At 35.9% G+C, this 22,414-nt stretch overlaps 1 protein-coding gene across 4 annotated transcripts in view; it reads right to left on the bottom strand.

The window, feature by feature from the left end:
• The window catches only part of SCP2 (sterol carrier protein 2), a 158,461-nt gene that overhangs the window by 121,379 nt on the left and 14,668 nt on the right, over positions 1 to 22,414 (bottom strand). For 3 of the 4 annotated variants that reach the window (XM_082615916.1, XM_082615915.1, XM_082615917.1), the window contains exons 4-6: positions 20,228 to 20,359; positions 18,642 to 18,706; positions 957 to 1,083 (exon numbers count right to left, since the gene is read on the bottom strand). In XM_082615916.1, coding sequence (XP_082472042.1) covers positions 957 to 1,083; positions 18,642 to 18,706; positions 20,228 to 20,359 — 324 coding nt within the window. The remainder of the gene's footprint in view (positions 1 to 956; positions 1,084 to 18,641; positions 18,707 to 20,227; positions 20,360 to 22,414) is intronic. The other variant, XM_082615918.1, reaches the window with a different exon arrangement.

Here is a 22,414-nt window from a genome sequence, read left to right as displayed (position 1 = left end):
ACAGAGGCCAAGAGAAGAGAATGTTTTAAGAAAGAAGTGATCAAAAGGGACTAATGGTGCTGAGGTCTATTAAAATAGGATTGAAAAGCATTTACTTGATATGGCAACGTAGTGATCAGTGGTAGCCTTGAGAAATGAGGGAAGCCAGATTGGAATGGACTGAGTTTAAAATGGTAAGAAATAGCTACAAGAAAGAAAATTTCCATGGCCCCAAACTGGCAGTGCTCCTTTATACCATCCTACCATTCTTCCTTGAAGATTTCTTTCCTTTCGGATTACTTGATCTTGACTATCAAACCTGGGATATATTTCCTGCAAAGAATAGGAATGCTGAACTTTCAAGCACAACTATTTTCTTTCTTATCTCACAATACACAACAAGGCACTGGTTCAGGGTCATACAATAAAAACAAAAACAAAATCAAAAACTCTATCTGCACTATCCCATGCTTTATCTAACTGGCTAAGGCAGGCCAATCACTGATCATCAGTCAAAAAGCTAGGATGTTAACCTACAAAATAAAAATCAACTGTGAAATTTTAAATCTCATAAAACACTATGGGTTGACAGATGATGATGGACTCCTGATGGGTTCAAGTACTGAAAATAAAATTTGGCTACATAAATCTACTACCAAGAGCTAGCTTTAAGTCTCATTACCATATTCAGAACTAATGAGCCTCAATTTATAGTCTATGATTAAAGGAGACAAGATTTATGTTATTTTTCCTATTTCAATGTCTTGTTTCAGAGCATTCTAGGTACTTCTCATATGATGTCCTATGTATAAATACTTTTAGAAAACTGAATTCTATACAGACTATTTCTTCAACTTAATTGAAAAACCATTTCATATTTTATACATCTTGGCATCCCCCACAGTTTCTTAATAAATACCTATTGTTTCTCACACATATATATAACTACCCATAAGACTTAAAGTTTTTTAACATACCATATTTTTCCATGTGCTCTTTTCCAGCAAACCCAAACATCTGAGAAGCAACTGGGTGGGCTGACAATCCATACTTGTTGATCAGGACTTCGAGATGTTTATCAATTGGATTGGTCCTATTTGCAAACTAAGAGAGGGGAAAAAACAAAATTTAATAAGTACTTGACATGATAGGTGTCTCTTTTAACTATTACAGCGTTACTAAGACATTTGCTTATTTGAAGTGTAGAGTAAGCCAAAAATGGACAATGTGAATAAAATCAGTCAGAAAATGCTTTGCAGGGAAACATGGGAAGGAAAAATAATCAAGTGACCAAAGAGGTATTAATTCTTTCAAGAAACATGTATAAAGAATCCGTATGTGCAAATAACTACTCAAGGTGCTGGGGATAAAACAGTGAACAAAACAGATAAAGTCCCTGCTCATCTGGCATTTACATTTGAGGGAGGAGGGGACAGAAAGTAATGGGGATGAAAATTAATTAGAATGTAAATAGTAATGCTATAATGAATAAATTCAAGTAAAGGGATAAAGATTGAAAGTGGGAAGTGCTACTTTATAGAAAATAGTCAAGGGAGGTCACATTGACAAAATGACATTTGAGCAGGGATGTGAAGGAGTAGGAACAAGTCATTTGGACACCTTTGGGAGAGGAGCATTCAAGGCAGAAGGAACAGCAAGAATAAAGACCCTAAGGCAGGAGCAGGCTTGGGTATTTGAGAAAAAGAGTGAATTAGGGTTAGCATAAAGTGATACTCAGAGTGCAATCACCTCTGTTTCCATGGTTCTAGAATAGAGAAACACAGTTCCTACTGCAAACATTCTACAAAGGGAAAGCTAACTGTTTCTTACCAGTTTACCTACTAGACTATGAACACCCTGAGGGCAGGAACTCTGCTTCACATACTTCTGTATGTGAATCCAATGCCTAGCATATGGCCTGTTACATAGTAAACATTCCATAAATAATTGTTGAATGAAATAAATCAAGATTTTTTTGGTGCACAAAGGGGTTCTAAAGGGAATGCTATGAAAAAACTAAGATTAAGAAAAAATAGGCTTACAAGAGGAAAATTATTTAGTTAGATATGATAAGCAACTTGACAATCCAAAGGAGTAAGACAAAATGAGCTGATAAATGGGATCTGTGGAATCTGTGAACACAGAAATCTTAAAAATAAGTATATATAATTATGTGTTTGGATTTCCATAGATGTAAATTTTTTTCTGTCATAAGAAATCTAAAAAAAACATTTAAAAATACAGAAAATGTTCATACCTAAGTTAAAGAGGAATGTGAATGAAAACAATGGTATACAACTTCTGCTTCTAGTCATGATGCACTATAGAAACCAGATTTACCCTTCTGTCTTAAGCAACTAAAAACCTGGACAAAATATACAAAGCAACTGGTTTCAGACAATGGACAACATAAAGCTTAGTATAGCAATCTCTGAAATAACTCACAGAGAAGAGTAATGGAGAGAAGAGAGAGAGAGAGAGAGAGAGAGAGAGAGAGAGCTGAAGATCTGAAGAGAGTTCCTCTTGAGTTTTCAATGAGTCTAATCAACACATGAATATGAGGAAACTACTGAGACCAAGGAAAGAATCACTGGAAAGGAGCAGGCAGAATAATTCCCAATGTTCCCACAGGGACAGGAATAGTTCTTATTCCCAAAACCACAATGGAAAAAATCTCCTAACATATGGGGGCATCAATGGAATCCTGAGGTTACTGCTTGAGTAACAGGGTCAGTTTAGTCTTAGAATAATAAAGGCTGTTCTGATTCTACCTAACGAAGCTTAAAAGCAAATCTCAAAATTATCAAACCACTTCTAAAAAACACCTACCCCAGAACAAACCCCTAAGTAGTTAACAGAACATAAAAATTCAACACCCAACAAAGTAAAATTTAAAATGTCTAGCATTCAATCACAAGTTATAAGGCATGCAATGAAACAGAAAAGTACAACTTGTAAAGAGTGGATTAATCAATCAATAGAAATGATATAGCTGATAGAATTAGATGGGAACATTAAAACAGTTACTATAATATACTCCATCTGTTCAAGAAGGTAGAAGAAAGCATGAACATGACAAAGAAAAATAGAGAAGATATAAAAAAATGACCCACATGAAACTTTTAGAGATAAAATATACATTGTCTGAAATGAAAAGTAAATTCAGTGGAATTAACAGCAGATTAGACAATGCAGCATAGATTGGTAAACTTGGAGAAGTAGCAAATTAAAATATGAGGAGGAAAAAAGCTAGAAAAAAATGAACAAAATCAGTGAATTATGGTACAACAACCAAGAAGTTTAGTAGATATGTAATTGGAGTCCCAGAAACAGAGAAAATGGAGAGAGACAAAAGTCAGAAAAAATGGATGAAAAATTTTCAAATCTGATGAAAACTATAACTCATATATCCAAGAACCTCAACAAACCCCAAGCACAAGAAACACGATAAAACTACACCAAGGTACGTCATAATAAAATTGTTCAAAACCAGTGATAGGGCTTCCCTGATGGCGCAGTGGTTGAGAGTCTGCCTGCCAATGCAGGGGACATGGGTTCGTGCCCCAGTCTGGGAAGATCCCACATGCCGCGGAGCGGCTGGGCCTGTGAGCTATGGCCGCTGAGCCTGCGCATCCAGAGCCTGTGCTCCGCAACGGGAGAGGCCACAACAGTGAGAGGCCCGCGAACCCAAAAAAAAATAAAAAAGTGATAAAGAAAAATCTTAAAAGTAACCAAAGAAAAATACACATTAAGTATAGAGCAACAAAAAAAATAAGAATGACAGCAGACTTTAAATCGAAAACAATGAAAGCCAAAAAAAATAGTGAAGCTAAACTAGAATTCTGTACTCAGCAAATACATCTTTTTAAAAAAAAGGTAAAAGAAAAAAAATAAGGTAAATAAAGAATTATTAGAACATACAAAACTGAGAAAATTCATCACCAGCAAACCAGCACTATGTGAAATGTTAAAGGAGAATCTTCAGGCAAAAGGAATATAATCCTAGAGGAAAATTGGAATCAATAATAAAGGAATAAAGATCACTGGATGAGGTGGATGGACCTAGAGTCTGTCATACAGAGTGAAGTAAGTCAGAAAGAGAAAGACAAATACTATATGCTGACACATATATATGGAATTTAAGAAAAAAAAATGTCATGAAGAACATAGGGGTAAGACAGGAATAAAGACACAGACCTACTAGAGAATGGACTTGAGGATATGGGGAGGGGGAAGGGTAAGCTGTGACAAGGTGAAAGAGCGGCATGGACATATATACACTACCAAACATAAGGTAGATAGCTAGTGGGAAGCAGCCGCATAGCACAGGGAGATCAGCTCGGTGCTTTGTGACCGCCTGGAGGGGTGGGATAGGGAGGGTGGGAAGGAGACGCAAAAGGGAGGGGATATGGGAACATATGTATATGTATAACTGATTAAATTTGTTATAAAGCAGAAAAAAATAAAATTAAAAACTTAAAAAAAAAAGAAAAAAAAAGACCACTGGAAGTTATAAACATGTGGAGAAATATAAGGCTTTTTTCTACTTTAAGAATTCTTTTAAAAATAATTGACTATTTAAAGCAAAATCAATAGCTGATATAGGGCTTATAACATGTATAGAAGTAAAATGTGCTTCTAGGAAGAGGTAAACAAAAAAATACTTTGTAAGGTTCATGTAATACTATAGTGAACAGTCGTAACATTACTTAAAGGTGGTTTGTGAATAAGTTAAAGATGAATGTAAACCCTAAAGCAACTACTAAAAGCAAAACATCTGAGGCATAGTTAATATGCTCATAAAACAGACAAAATAAAATTATAAAAAATCTTCAATGAACAGAAAAGAAGACAAAGAGGAAAAAAGGAATAAAGATATTGAACAAAAAGAAAATGAGTAGAAAGATGGTAGATTTAAATCAGTGGTGTCCTAGTAAATGTTTAATAGTCTCATGGGGGGTGAGGGAGGTCTTACTGATAGCATTTGTCTGTTTTTGTGTTGTAAATACTCCCACCATGGCCAATTTTAATCTACTAGCATGATGTCACTGAAAGCAAAGATGAGAAGAGATATGCATAATCAGATCTTGCAAGGTGGTACAAGCCGGTAGGCATCAGTTTCAGCTAACCACTAATTTAAACCCAGCTATATCAGTAACCACATTAAGTGGAAAGGATATAAAAAGCCCAATTAAAAGGCAAAGATTATTATATTGTTAAAAAGCAAGACCCAACTAAATGCTGCCTAAAAAACATAATTCAAACATAAAGACAGAAATAGGTAAAAGGATGGAAAAAGATAAACAATTCTAATTCTACTCAAAAGAAAGCTGAAATGGCTATGTTAATATCAGACAAAGTAGATATAACATCAAAGAACACTACAAGAGATAAATTCTTATAAGTAGCCTAAAATCCTTCAAAAGGCAGGGTCTGACAAAGGGAGTACCTGGCTGGGATCCATAAAAACTTTCACAAATGTGTTTTCAGTTTCATGATATAATACGCCTCACATCACCTCACAATGATGAAGGGGTCAATTTATCAAGGACATAACAATCTTAAATGTTAATACAACTAATACGAGAGCCTCAAACTACACGAAGCAAAAACCGATAAAACTGAAAAAAATAGACAAATCCACAGATTTAGCAGCAGATCTCAATACCTCCCTCTCAATAACTGATAGATCAAGTAGACAGAAAAACCAGTAAGGATATAGAAGGCAACCAATATTATCAACCAACTTGACCTAGAATTTATAGAACACCCCACCCAACAACAGTAGAGTACACATTCTTCTCAAGTGCACAAGAATATTTACCAAAACACACCACATCTTGAGCCAAAAAACAAGTCTCAATAAATGAAAAAGCATTCACATCATACAAAGTATATTCTCTGACCACAGATAATTAAAATAGAAACAAACATCAGTAACAAAAAGGTATCTGTAAACTGCCCAAATGTTAGGAAGTTAAGCAACACACTTCTAATGTATGGGTGAGAGAAGAAGTCACAATGGAAATTGCTAAATAATTTGACCTAAATGAGAATGAAATCATGACATAAAAAATTTGTGGTATGCTGCTTAAGCAGTGTTTTAAAAGAAATCTATAACATTAAATGCCCATGTTTGAAAAGATTTAAAATCAATGACCTAAGCTTCCAGCTTAATAAACTACAAAACAGAGTAAATTAAACCCAATGTAAGAACTGAAATATTAAGGATCACAGCAGATATAAACAGAAAATGAGCAGAATGAAGTAGAATGGATAGAAATTAGTAGAATGAAATAGAAAAGATAAAAAAATAGAGAAAATCAATGAAAACAAGGGCTGGTCCTAGTAGAATGAAATAGAAAAGAGAAAAAATCAGTGAAAACAAGGGCTGGTAAACACCTTTTGTTATACTGATCATGGAAAAAATAGAGAAGACAAAGTTTACCAATATCAGAAGAAGAGAAAGGCCATATCTAAAGATCCTACCTTAAGGGGATACTATGGGAATAATATGAACAAGTTTTTGTCAATAAATTCAACAATTTAGATGAAATGGACAAATTCCTTAAAGGGCACAAACTATCAAAGCCCACTCAAAAAAAAAAAGAAAAATAGATAACCTGAAGAGTAATATACTTACTAAAGAAACTGAACTTTAAAACCTTCCCATAAAGAAAACTACAGACCTAGATGTGCACTGGTGAACGCTACCAAACATTTAAGGAAAAAAATACCAATTATATAAACAAACTCTTCCTAAATTTAAAAAAAAAAAAAAAGAGAAGGGAACAATTCTCAACCATTCTATGAGGCCAGCATTATCCTGATATCAAAAGTACATAAACGTTAAAACAAAAAAGAAAACAAATCAACACCATCACAAACATATACACAAAAATCCTTAGCATAATTTTAACAAATTAAATCCAACAACATATAAAAGATAAGACATCACAACCAAGCATTTATCCCAGGAATACAGAATGGGTTAATATTCAAATATCAATCAATATAATTCACCATATTAACCAACTAAATTAAGAATAACAAACAAAATAAGGATCTCTCATAGGTACAGGAAAAGCAAGTGAGAAAATTCAACATATACTCAGGACAGAAACTCTCAGCAAACTAAGAATAGAAGGTAACTTTCTCAACCTGATAAAGAACATCTGTGAAAAACTTACAGCTAACATATTTAATAGTGAAATCTGAATGTTTTCCCCTATGATCAAAAACAAGGAAAAGATAAATGATCTCACAACCTCTATTTCAATTTGTTGTGATGACCCTAGCCAGTGCAATCATAAGGCAAGAAAAATAAATAAAAGGCATACAGATTGAAAAGGAAGAAATAAAACTGTCTTGTACATAGATGATATGATTGTTTATGCAGACAATCCTACAGAATCTTAAAAAAGCCACTAGACTAGGAAGAGAGACTAGCTAGAACACAAAATACAATGTACAGTTGGAAACTGGTATTAAAATAAGTTCTATTTTTAATAACATAAAAAACTTGAAATACCTGGGGAAATTTTTAATAAAATATGTAAGAGTTACACATTGAAAACTAAAAAACATTACTGAAAGAAATCAAAGACCTAAATAAAGAGAGAGAAACCATTTTCATGGACTGGAACCTTTAATATTGTTAAAAATGTGGAGACCCCTATGTATTAACCTATAAATCTACTACAGGAAGCATTTTTATAGAAATTGACAGGCCAATTGTTAAAATGTATATGGAAATGCAAAGAATAGCCAAATCAATTTTGTAAAAGAAAAACAAAGTTGGAGAATATGCAATCCAATTTGATTTCAAGGCTTATTATAAAGTTACAGTATTCAAGAAAGTAAAGTATTGGCATAAAGACTGATCAAGGAAGAGTCCAAAAAATGATCCACACTACATGGTCAACTGATTATCAGCAAAGATGTCAAGGCAGTTCAATGGGGAAAAGATAATCTTTTCAACAAATGGGGCTGTATGAAATATGGGACACACATTTTTTTTTAATTTTAAACTTTGATCTTTACTTCCTACCACTTACAAAAATTAACTTAAAATTTTCTTAAATAGGATACAAAAAGCACAATAGTAGAAAACAGACAAACTAGACTTCATCAAAATTTTAAACTTTGCTCTTCAAAAGATACCATTTATAAAAGGAAAGGGCAAGTCCAGAGAACTGGAGAAAATATTTGTAAAACATATTGAACAAGAGCTTGTATCTATCTGGAATATATAAAGAACTCTTACAACACAATAATAAGAAAATAACCAACTAATAATTGGGCAAAATATTTGAACAGTCATTGAATTCATCAAAGAAGATATACCAATGACAAATAAAAACATGAAATGATGCTCAACACCACTAAATATTAGGAAAATACAAATTAAATCCACAATAAGATACCACTGTACACCCACTGTGTGAAGAAAATTAAAAAGAATGATGATCACAAGAAAACTACATCAGTATCTCTTAAGAATGTAGATGAAAATATCTTCAATGAAATGCTAGCAAACTGAATCAACAACACATTAAAAAAACCCATGACAAAGTGGGATTTATCCCAGGAATGCAAGGTTGGTTTAATGTCTAAAAATCATTTAATGTAATACACCATATCAATAGAAGAAAGGGCAAACACCACACAATCGTCTCAACAGACACAGAAAAAGCATTTGACAAAATCCTAAACAGATTCCTGATTAAAAAAACACTTTTAAAAAGCATGGAGGAACTTCCCTGGTGGCACAGTGGTTAAGAATCCACCTGCCAATGCAGGGGACATGGGTTCAATCCCTGGTCCAGGAAGATCCCACATGCTGCAGAGCAACTAAGCCTGTGCACCACAACTACTGAGCCTGTGCTCTAGAGCCTGCATGCCACAACTAGTGAGCCCATGTGCCCCAACTACGGAAGCCCGCGCGCCCTAGAGCCTGTGCTCTGCAACAAGAGAAGCCACCGTAATGAGAAGCCCACGCACCACAACGAAGAGTAGCCCCCGCTCGCCACAACTAGAGAAAGCCTACACGCAGCAACAAAGACCCAATGCAGCCAAAAATTAATTAATTAATTAAAAAAAAAATTTTAAGTGTGGAAAAGAAGGGAACTTCCTCAACCTGATAAAAGGCATCTACCACAGATAACATACTTAATGGTGAAAGACTGAATGCTTCCCTCATAAAAGCAGAAACAAGATGAAATGTCTGCTCTCACCATTTCTATTCAACGTTGTACTAGAAGTTCTAGCTAGGGGAATTAGGCAAGAAAATAAATAAAAAGCAACCAGATTGAAAAAAAAAAGAAGAGAAACTATCTCTGTTTGTAGATGACATTATCTTGCAAATAGAAAATCCTAAGGAATCCACTAAAATCTATTAGAATAAACAAGTTCCTCAAGATTACAGGATATAAGATCAATATATAAAAGTTAAATATATTTCCATACACTTGCCAAGAACAACTCAAAATGAAATTAAGAAAATAGGGACTTCCCTGTTGGTCCAGCGGCTAGGACTACATGCTCCCAATGCAGGGGGCCCGGGTTCGATCATTGGTCTGGGAACTAGATCCCACATGCCGCAACTAAGAGTTTGCATGCTGCAACTAAAGATACTGCATGCCACAACCAAAGATTCCACATGCCACAACTAAAAGATCCCACATGCCGCAATGAAGATTCCGCACATGGCAACAAAGATCCTGCATGCCACAACTAAGACCCAGCACAGCCAAATAAATAAATATTAAAAAGAAAGAAAATAATTCCATTTACAAAAGCATCACTAAAAATAAAACACTTAGGAATAAATTTAACAAAAAAAGTGTAAAACTTACACTCAGAAAACTATAAACATTGTTGAAAGAAATGAAAGATCTATTTTAAATAAATGAAAAGACATTCCATGCTCATGAATGGAAGATTTCAGATGGTTAAAATGGTAATACTGCTCAAAATGATATACAGTCAACACAATCCTTATCGGAATCTCAACTGGTTTCTTTGCAAATATTGATAAGCCAATCCCAAAGTTCATGTGGAAATTCAATGGACGGAGAACAGCCAAACCAATCTGGAAGAAGAATAATTTAGAAGACTCTTACTTCCTGATTTCAAAACTTACTAAAAAACAACAGTAACTGGGGAATTCCCTGGTGGTCCAGGGGTTAGGACTCTGTGCTTCCACTGCAGGGGGCATGGGTTTGATCCCTGGTTGGGGAACTAAAATCTCGCCTGCCACACAGTGGGTCCAAAAAAAGAAAAACAAAAAAACAAACAAAAAGAACACAGTAGCCGAAACATTGTAGTATTAACTAGCATAAGACTATATAGATCAGTGGAATAGAACTGAGAGTACAGAAATAAACTCTCACAATTAAAATCAAATTATTAAAATATTATTTTTATTAAGTCTTTACTCTTGACAGTGTGGTTTGGGGTTTTTTTTAATATTTATTTTTATTTTTATTTTTTATTTTTTTTCGGTATGCGGGCCTCTCACTGTTGCGGCCTCTCCCGTTGCAGAGCACAGGCTCCAGACGCGCAGGCTCAGCGGCCATGGCTCACGGGCCCAGCCGCTCCGCGGCATGTGGGATTTCCTGGATCAGGGCTCGAACCCGTGTCCCCTGCATCGGCAGGCGGACTCTCAACCACTGTGCCACCAGGGAAGCCCTTTAATATTTATTTATTTACTTACTTTATTTGGCTGCGCTGGGTCTTAGTTGCAGCATGTGGGCTCTTAGTTGCGGCATGCAAACTCTCAGCTGCAGCATGCATGTGGGATGTAGTTCCTTGACCAGGGATCGAACCCAGGCCCCCTGCATTGGGAGCACGGAGTTTTAACCTATGGACCACCAGGGAAGTCCCAAAATCAAGTGGGTTTTTTGGGGGTTTTTTTGGGTTTTTTGAGGTATGCGGGCCTCTCACTGTTGTGGCCTCTCCCGTTGCGGAGCACAGGTTCCAGACATGCAGGTTCAGCAGCCATGGCTCACGGGCCCAGCCGTTCCGCGGTGTGTGGGATCCTCCCGGACCGGGGCACGAACCCGCGTCCCCTGCATCAGCAGGCGGACTCTCAACCACTGCACCACCAGGGAAGCCCCATCAAGTTATTTTTGACAAAGGTACCAAGACAAGTAAATGGGTGTTAAGGATAGTCTTTTCAGTAAATGGTGCTGGGACAACTGGACATCCACATGCAAAAGAATGAAGCTGGATCCTTACCTCACACTATATTAAAAAAAAAACTCAAAATGGAACAAAGACCTAACTGTAACAGCTAAAACTACAGAATTCCTACAAGAAAATATAAAAGTAAATTTTCATGACCTTGAATTTGGCAGTGTTTCTTAGATATGACACCAAAAGCATAAGCAACAACAACAAAAAATAGATCAATTGAACTTCATCAAAATTTAAACTTTTATGCCTCAAGGCAGGGGTCCCCAGCCCTTGGGCTGGGGACTGGTATCAGTCCTCTGCCTGTTAGGAACCAGGCCACACAGCAGGAGGTGAGCAGTGGGCAAGCAAGCGAAGCTTCATGTGATGCTCCCCATCGCTCGCATTACCTCCTGAACCACTGCTTGTATTACCACCTGAACCATCACCCCACCCCAACCCCATCCGTGGAAAAACTGTCTTCTACGAAACAGGTCCCTGGTGCCAAAAAGGTTGGGGACCGCTGCCTTAAAGGATACCATTAAAAAAGTGAAAAGAGAAGCCACTGAATGGGAGAAAATATTTGCAAATCATCTATCTGATAAAGGACTTGTATCTAGAATATATCTTACAACTCCATAATATAGAGACAACCTAATTTTAAAATGGGCAAAGGATCTGAGTAGACATTTCTCCAAAGATACACAAATGGCCTTTAATACATGAAAAGATACTCAACATCATTAGCCATCATGGCAATGCAACTCAAAACCACAAGGAGATATTGCTTCACACCTACTAGGATAGTTATAATAAAAAAGACAGACAATAACAAATTTTGGCAGATGTGGCACAATTGGAACCTTCATTGCTATGGACTGAATTTTGTCCATCCCAACAGTTATGTTGAATCCTTAACCCCCAATGCTACTGTATTTGGGGGGAAAAGGGCTTTTCAGAGGTAAAGATTAAATGAGGTCATAAGGGTGGGGTCCTCTTCCTTAGGACTGAAGAAAAGGAAAAGGTAATTCATTCCCTCTCCCTCTCTCTCTGTCTCTCTCTCTCTCTGTCTCTCTTGCTCTCTCACCCCTAATAAGTGTTAATGAAACAGGGATTTGGGAAAACTTTTTTTCCCCTTTGGATTTTACTGTATTGTTTGAATTTCTTTATAATTAGCATGAATTCCTTTCTGAAAATAATAAAGTCCTTAGTCTTTAAAAGAAAAAGTTCATATCTTTTACTAAATAATATCAGTTTGGGATCTGTCACAAGAAAAGAATCAAGTGCAGAAAAATATTGCTGAAATTATGTTCATCACAGCATACTTTGCAATAATAATAAATAAAAATCTAAATGTCCAATAACAGGAGCAATCCTAAGTAAATTATAACATAGCCATGTGATAAATTGTAATGCAGACATTAAAAATTTTTTGCTTATAAATAATTTTTAACATGACATAAAAAAATGTTAGGTCAAAATGAAGTAAATCGAATTATAGATACAGCACAATCTTGACTTTTTTTAGCTAAATTAGCAAATCACTAATGATGATTGTCATTACAGGTGATTATTTCTTCTTTATTTTTTCTGTATTCTTCCATTTTTTATGACTTTACAACAAGGAAAATAAAATTTTTACTTTTTTAAATTTTTATATTTATTTGGCTGTGCCAGGTCTTAGTTACAGCACACAGGATCTTCGTTGGGGCATGCGGGATCTAGTTCCCTGACCAGGGATGGAACCCAGGTGCCCTGCATTGGGAGTGTCTTAACTACTGGACCACCAGGGAAGTTCCAGGAAAATAAAAATTTTTAAATAAGCAGCTCCTCTAAGAGTGGGCCATGAAAACGTAAGAAGTAACTATGCAAATCCTTCCAAACATATATACAAACACTCATAAAAGTTTGGCATCTGTCATTCTAAGTATCTGGGGATGAAATATCTCTTTTGCTCCTTGCCCCATGTCTTAATCAGTTTGGGCTTCTATAATAGAATACATAGACCAGGTGGATTAACCAACATATTCTCACAATTCTGAAAGCTGGGAAATCCAAGATCAAGGTGTCAGCACATCTGGCATCTGGTGAAAGCCCACTTCCTGGTTTGCAGATGGCTGTCTTCTCAATGTATCCTCACATGGCAGAGAGCAGGGTGGAAACAAACTCTCTCATGTCTTTATAAGAGCACTAATCCCATCATGAGGATTCCTCCACACTCACAACCTAATTACTTCCCAAAGGCCCCACCTCCAAATACCATCACCTTGGGAATTAGAGTTTTAACATCTGAATTTTGAGGGGATAAAAATGTTTAGTTCACCCTAGGAAGTTAAAAGCAGAGCAACAGCTCTTGTTCTCAGCCTAAAGAGATAATGAAGAGATGTCTTGGCAAAAATAAAAAACAAGAATACACTGTTCCTCTACTTCTCTGGTAAATTTAACTCCTAATTTTCTCCTATGTTTGTCTGTGCTATGAACAGCCAATCCCAGGCTTTCCCTGATGCCTAAAGTTCAGCCAAGAGCTGACTTCAGCACTCCCTCCTTGCCTGCTGCTGACCTGAGGATCGAAATCACATCAAATCACATGCTTAGGTGGACTGAAAAATAAGTGGTCAGAGGCCAAACTGAGTGGCTACATTCCAACTCTGAAGAAATTATAAAACTAACCAAAATAAATTAACTGGTAGGAAGTGCCAACAATGGGAACCATAGAACCATTTCATCTCATAAGAGCAGCAGCCTCTTAAGTCCCTTTCTTGGCTACACTCAGGCCAATAAATAAAAAAATAATGTGTAAGCCATATATGTAATTATAAATTTTCAAGCAGCCACATTTAAAAAAAGGTAGAATTTATTTGAATATATTAATTTAACCCAATATATCCAAAATATTATAATTTCAAAGAAATATTTTTTAAAAATATATATATATTTTAAAAATAAGAGTGGTTTTGTTTATTTATTTATTTTTGGCTGCCTTGAGTATTTGTTGCTGCGCGTGGGCTTTCTCTAGTTGCAGCGAGCAGGGGCTACTCTTCGTTGCGGTGTACAGGCTTCTCGTTGTGGTGGCTTCTCTTGTTGAAGAGCATGGGCTCTAGGCATACAGGCTTTAGTACTTGTGGCACAAGGGCTCAGTAGTTGTGGCACATGGGCCTAGTTGCTCCGTGGCATGTGGGATCTTCCCGGATCAGGGATCGAGCCCATGTCCCCTGCATTGGCAGGCGGATTCTCAACCATTGTGCCACAAGGGAAGCCCCAAAATTATTTTTTTAATATTTTAGTTTATTTAAACAATATCAATTATGCGTATTGTGCTGGCACAAATATGCAGAAATATTTTTAAATTGTTGAGACAGTTTACATTCTTTTTTCATAGGAAATCTTTAAAATTCATGTATATTTTATGGTTCCAACACATCTCAACTTGGATGCTAAATTTTTATCAGAAATATTTGATCCAGGTAGGCAGCCACGTATATTTGTTTGTTGTGAATAGAATTCCCAGTGGAACAAGTATCCTTTTTAGTTCAAGGTAATAATTCTCTCTTGTATAAGAAATTATTACCTTTGTTTGCAGCATACCCATAAAAAGGGAAGTTACGACACATGATCTGAAGGGAAAGACATAGGACAAAGATAGAAACCCAAACAGCAATGCAGGAGTGGGAAGTTAAGCCCTCTGCTATAGAGAGCCACCTAGGGGCCATAAACAGAAACAGCAAGTTATTTTTGTTACATTCAAATAGATTGTTCAATCACCTGATTTTTAAATTTAGGATTCTAAATACAAAATCTTAATAAATTCAGTTACAAATTGCTATAATTAATAAATGAATAAGGGAAGAAAAGAAGAAAAAAAGAAGTGCAGATGTATATGGAAGTAGGGGGGTAGTGAAATGCCAACAAAAGGATTTCATGTCAGATAGAAATAAAAAGGAGGAAAAGACAAAGTATAAAAGAGAAATGGAGAAGAAACTCATAGTGAAAGAGAAGGGGAAAAATGATAGGTTCTCCAGGTACAGCAAAAAGTTTACTTGGATTAAAAGACCTGGTCTCAGTTGAATCATTAACTGCTAACTGGGTCCAATGTCACTGGGTAATTACTTCACTCTGGGCTTCACAGATTCACTTTACCTATAAAATAGCTTCAGGACCATCTCTAGCTAAAACATTGTCTAAGTTGCTTGCCTGCCCCAGGAATCTATCCTATAGAAATAATAGCTTGATGAGGGTGGGAGGGGGAAAAAAAAAGAAAGAATGGCTGGAGAAAGTAAAGATATATGTACAAGAATGTTGACTGGAGCACTATAATAGCAAAAAAAAAGAACATGTAAAACTAAAATTAAACAACCTAATCAGAAGAGCAGAAGGGACTGATTGAAAACCCTATAGCCATGTAATGGGATACTAGGCAGCTGTTAAAAATAAGGAAGTATATCAATATGTTCTAGCCAGGAAAGCTGTCCATTTGCCATGTGAAAAAGCAACATATATAAAATCATTAATCTTCTCCATGAACATATCAGTGCTTTTTAACATTCTGAACATGTATATGCATGTATATGTGTATGAATGCTTAGTTAGATATGTCTGTATAAACTTGGAAAAAAGAAAGGACATACAGATACACTGGTTACCTCTGAAGAACAAGATTAAACAGGCAAATAAGGACTTTTAATATATATGCTTTTTAAATTATGGGACTATGGATGAATTTTACTATTTTATAGTTTTTAATAATTTTCAAATAAAAGTTATCAAGGTACCTACCATTAACTATGGAAGAAAAACATCTATTTTTCATGTGTCATAAATGTTAGGCACTTCTGTTAGGCAACACCTAATCATCTTACTTTGCATCTTCTCCAGTTGCAATCCAGTTTTTCAAACTGTTCCCTGAACATACTATATTCACTCCAACATTCATGACTTGGCTTATGATGTTTTCTCCAACACCCAGAAAGATCTTGTCTTCCCCAATCTTCAATTATCCTTACTTTATTTTTATCTTTATTTATTATATAGCCTGCGAGCCACAACTACTGAAGCCCATGCACCCTAGAGCCCGTGCACAGCAACTACTGAGCCCACGTGCAGCAACTACTGAAGCCCGCATGCTCTAGGGCCTGCGTGCCACAACTACTGAGCCCACATACTGCAACTACTGAAGCCTGCGTGCCTAGAGCCCGTGCTCGACAACAAAAGAAGCCACGACAATGAGAAGACCGCACACCACAACGAAGAGTAGCCCCTACTCGCTGCAAATAGAGAGAAAGCCCTAGCACAGCGCAGCCAAAAAAAAAAAAGAGAGAGAAATAGATGGCAATACCATAATAGTAGGGGATTTTAATACTCCACTTTCATCAATAGATAGATCATTCAGACAGAAAATCAATAAGGGAACATCAGCCTTAAACAAGATACCAGACCAGATGGACTTAACAGACATTTGCAGAACATTCCATCCAAAAGCAACAGAATACACATTCTTCTCAAGTACACGTGGAATGTTCTCTAGGACAGATCATGTGTTAGGCCACAAACAAGTCAATAAATTTAAGGTTGAAATCATAGAAAGCATCTTTTCCAACCACTGTGGTTTAAAATTAGAAAACAATTACAAGAAGAGAACTAAAAAATTCAAGTAAGTGGAGATTAAACAACATGCTACTGAACAACCAATATGTCAAAGAAGAAATCAAAAGAAAAATCATAAAATATCTTGAGACAAACGAAAATGGAAATACAGCATACCAAAACTTATGGGATACCACAAAAGCAGTTCTAAGATGGAAATTCATAACAATAAATGCCTACATTAAGAACAAGAAAGATCTCAAATAAACAACCTAACTTTACACCTCAAGGAACTAGAAGAAGAAGAATAACCTAAGCCTAAAATTAGTAGAAGGAAGAAAATAACAAAGCTTAGAGAGGAAACAAATGAAATAGAGATAAAAAGACTATAGAAAAGATCAATGAAACTAAGAACTGATTTTCTGAAAAGATGAACAAAATGCCTACACCCTGTTTTCTCTCTCACCACTTCTTAATTCCAGTTACACATTTATTATACCTTATCACACTATCCTCCATATAACATAACTTCCTGCCAATTTTCAATCTTTTCCCTCTCTATAGTGTATTCTAAATAATCACTTCTAGTCCAGTTTCACTAATTCTCTTTTAGTCATGTATAATCAGCTATCAAACCTATCTTTTGAATTTTAAATTTTAATTATTTCATTTTTCTTTTCTATAAATCCTATTTGGTTTTTTTTTCAATGCCTGTAATGTCCCTTTTTGCAGTTTCTTATACCCCTGAGGTATTTCCAAGCTTGGCTTTTATTTTTTAAAACTAGCAAGCATGCCTAAAACTAGATGCAATAAATCTAGTTTCTGAGGTCTGCAGAGATCACTTTTTACTGTTCCTTCTTTATCCTCGTCCTCAAATATGCTGCCTTGTTTCTTTAATGCTTGATTATTTTTAATTGCATGTCCTTGAAAGGTTACTTGAAGAGTTCTCAAAGCCTTCTAGAAGGAAGATGCTTTCCTCCAAAAGAAAATTTGCAGTTGCTTCTGTTAAGTGCCATGGTTAACTAGAACCAACTTAAGACTCAATTCATGGTCTGACGTTTCTTTGACCACCCAGGTAAATGAGAATTTTGGCAGCTGTCCCTGTGGTTTATTAATTCTCAGTGAAAGGTTTTCTGGTTATTTTTTTATTCTCTTTTTTTTCTCCCTTGCTCTGCTCAGTGCCAAAGCAACTCTCCCTGTAATCAGCTGAAAGTGGGGAAAAGAGAAAGTAGGGGAGGGGGGGGTAGTTTTACTTTTGTGTTCACCCTTACCGAAAAGGTTTACCCCTAACCATTTTAATGTGGAGAGTCGGTATTTAACTTCTGATCTTGGGGAGACCTGAGCTGTGACTACTTTCCTCTTCATCTAGGGGGCCATCAAAATTGAAGTTCACAGCTTCCTGATCAGCGAAGCCCTTCAAGGCAAAAGCAGCTTCAAATGCTGATCTTAATTTTCCAGCATTCACCAGCAATTCCTCTCTCGTTAGCTCTTCAGTGTCTTTAGGATATCTTGTTTCTATTCCATTCAAATATTTTAGTTGTCATTAGTAGGAGAAATGATTCAAAAACCTGACTTGCCATTACCAAAAACAGAAGTCCCAAACCTTATTAACGTTCTTCAGTTTGTTGAACGGAAATAATTTTTGAATGAATGAGTGAATGACTTTCAAATTAAACAGACATGTCACCCTCAGATTCAATCATCTAACCTGTCTGAACATCAGTTTCACAAAATAAAGGGGTTGAACAAAATTATCTCTATGATTCTTTATTGTCTAAAATAGCAGGATCTATTGCATATACATGCAATGTCACCTTTCAGCTTTTGCAAGCTCCATTTATGGTAGTCAGATGGGCAAAGTTTTCTCATAGTGTTACAATTCCAAAATAAGAATAAATGAGACTCACTGTTAATCCAAGGGATCCCTTTTCCATCTTCTCAAACCCAAGAGCCAAGACACAATCTGCCAGACCTTGAAAGAAAATGTAATTAGTTTGAAAAATTAAATTTCTAGACGCCCAACAAAATATCATTTAATACTTCAATTTAAATAAGCATGTCAATTTATACAAAATGTAAAAACATGGTATAATCCTATAAAATTTTTAATAAGTGAAAAATTACAGAGAAAATTCTTATATGCTTCTAAATAGGAGGAAAAATTAATAAAGTATATAATTCTTTCTTTGATTCTCAGTGTTAATAAGACTTTTGATTAATGTGGAAATATGTTCCAGTGAAGAACAAATATAAATAGCTAATTTTCAATTTTTAAACATTAAGTAAAATTTTAAAAAATTTTGAAGTATCTTGATCAAAATCTCAACAGAATTATTTTTGGAGGGAGGGGGCACCTAAAAATGATGTTGAAGTTCAACTAAACAGCAAAACAAGCAGAATTACCAAAGTTTTTCCTAAAAAAAAGGAAAAAAAAATAACATAGGGGGCACAGGGGATACTAGTATTATCCAATAGTGAGACATTATAAAGCTCCAACAATTAAAACACCAAAGAGTAGAGCAATAATCAACAATCAATCAGAAGAAAGAACAGAGGGCCTAATAAAAGAGCCTAGAATATTTGGAAATATAGACTATGATATATATCTGAGAGAACTGAAAATATATGGCCACAAAAAAAATTGTACACAAGTGCTTACAGCAACATTATTCATAATAGCCAAAAAGTAGAAACAACTCAATGTCCATCAACATGTAAATGGATAAACAAAATGTGGTGTATCCAAATAATGAATTATTAATTGGCCACAAAAAAGAATGAAGTACCGATACATGCTACAACATGGATGAACTGTGAAAATATTATGCTAAGTGAAAGAAGCCACAAAAGGCCATATATCATATGATTCCATTTATATAATGTTCAGAATAGGTAAATCCATAGAGATAGAAAGTAGATTAGTGGTTGCCAGGGGCTGTTGGGAGAGGGAAATGGGAAGTGACTGTTAATGGGTACCACTTTCTTTTTGGGGTGATAAAAATGTTCTAAGATTAGATAGTGGTGATAGTTGCATAAACCTCTGAATATATTAAAAAACACTGAATTGTAAACTTTTAAAGGGTATATTTTATGCTATATAAAGTACCTCTCAATATAATTGGGTTTTTTTGGTTTGTTTTTGGTTTTGTGTTTGTTTTTGTTTTTGTTTTTTGCGGTACGCGGGCCTCTCACTGTTGTGGCCTCTCCTGTTGCGGAGCACAGGCTCTGGACGCGCAGGCTCAGCGGCCATGGCTCACGGGCCTAGCCGCTCCGCGGCATTTGGGATCTTCCCGGACCAGGGCACGAACCCGTGTCCCCTGCATCGGCAGGAGGACTCTCAACCACTGCGCCACCAGGGAAGCCCTAATTGTTATTTTTTTAAAAAGAAATACATTATAAAGCAATCCCTCTGATGGTCGTATGGAGAAATAATAAAAGGGGGGCAATAACCCCACATCTATTTAAGTTTACTACACAAATAGGCACTTCTCACCACCCTGAATCAGTTGCCGGGCCATAAACAAAGCAGTTGAACCAGTAGAACAGTTATTGTTGACGTTGATTATAGGAATTCCAGTCAGTCCCAAACTGTGATAGATAGCCCTCTGTCCACAGGTAGAGTCACCTACGTATAAAAATAAAAAAAAAATTTATATATGCAACATGAGAATTATGGAGCTGCAAAGCAATATAATACTACATTATGGTTTTTCCAGTGTTATGTCTTTGTCTAACATATAACATGGGCAGAACAATAAATATACTATTGACATCTTACTCAGAAACAGTTTTAGCATGAAGCATCATTTACTCTGCAAATATAGAAATTCTCAAAACACAGAATATATATGCACTTTCTTTACACAGTACAGAGGTAGGAAAGTAGAGACATGACCAAGTAATAGCAAACAATTCAATCTGGCTAGGGTTACATGACAGGCAGCAATATTTCATGCATACTGTCAGATATAAATCTTTTAAAACTAAACCAATTGGGCTTCCCTGGTGGCGCAGTGGTTGAGAGTCCGCCTGCCGATGCAGGGGACACAGGTTCGTGCCCCAGTCCAGGAAGATCCCACATGCCACGGAGTGGCTGGGCCCGTGAGCCATGGCCACTAGGCCCGCGCGTCCGGAGCCTGTGCTCCGCAGCGGGAGAGGCCGCAACAGTGAGAGGCCCGTGTACCGCAAGAAAAAAAAAAAAAAGTAAACCAATTGATTAAAAGGCCATGATTTTTCTCTTCATGTAAAATTTCGTAACTTCAAAAAGTTAAAAGATTCTGCATGCCAGGGTATTCCAGAGGAATGTAATCCAAGTAAAAACACATTTGACGCCCTTTCCCAAGGAATATGTCCACCAAGGCAGACATGCTGGAGCAGTATGATGGAAACACCTGAAGATACAGACTCTCCAGAAGTCTTCAGGGAAAGCAGTAAGGTTCAGGACCTCCCTTTCATAAATACATTGTGCATCTCTTTGAACTAGTAAATTTCCCTTCAAGAATTCTCTTGATATCTTGAAATCTCAAAGAAATAATCACAGATATAAATAAAGATTCATCTACAGTAATGCTTACTATAGCCTTTATAATAACTAGAAATTAGAAATAATTTAAAATGCCCAAGAATAGGGCATCATTCCTACTGCTAAATAAACTGTAGTAAATCCCCAAGACTAGAATATCATGAGATAATTTAAAATGCTGTAAAAAGACTGGGAACATTCTAAATGTCCATTAGAAGGGGATAGATTAAATAAATCATGATATATCTATTCAATGGAACACTATGCTATCATTAAAAGAGACCAAGAAAGCTCCTTATGAAACAATTTGGAAAAGTCACCAAGAACTACTAAGTTAAAAAGAGCAAAATATAGGGACTTCCCTTGTGGTCCAGTGGTTAAGACTCCACGCTCCCAGTGCAGGGGGACTGGGTTCAATCCCTGGTCAGGGAACTAGACCCTGCATGCCGCAACTAAAAGATCCTGCACACCACAACTAAGATCCTGCACACGGCAACTAAGACCCAGTGCAGCCAAGTAAATAAATAAATATTTTTTTAAAAAAAGCGAAATACAAAATAATGTGTATATTATCCTACCATATGTGTAACAAAAGAAAGGAGGAGGGGGTATTTATACACCCACACATACTTATTTTTATATGGATAAATTACCTATGAAAAGATACACTAGAAATTAGTGAAACTGCACTACTATACATAAAATAGATAAGCAACAAGGATTTACTGTATAACACAGGGAACAATATTCAATGTCTTGTAATAATCTATAATGGAAAATAATCTGAAAAAATATATATATAACTGAATCACTTTCCTGTATACCTGAAACTAACACAATACTGTAAATCAAATATACTTCAATAAAAAAAGAAATTAGTAAAATTGGTTGTCTAAGGAAAGGAAATCATGAGACAGGGAGACAGGAATAAGAGTGAGACTTTCCAATACATAAACATCTACCTTTTGTATTTTTGTACCACGTAAATGTTTAATCTATTCCAGAAAAAAAAATTTGAAAAATATTAATGATGAAATGAAAGAAGACTGAATCACATGGGAAATATTGAATACAATAAAATGAGAAAAGCAGGTTACCAAAAGTATGTAACTAGCACCTAAATTGAAGAGAAAATTATGTGTGCATATGTATTCACAA

This window comes from Mesoplodon mirus, assembly GCF_964341445.2.
Source record: "Mesoplodon mirus genome assembly, chromosome: 3".
Taxonomy (NCBI): Eukaryota; Metazoa; Chordata; class Mammalia; order Artiodactyla; family Ziphiidae; genus Mesoplodon; species Mesoplodon mirus.
This window is presented reverse-complemented; position numbering and strand designations above follow the sequence as displayed.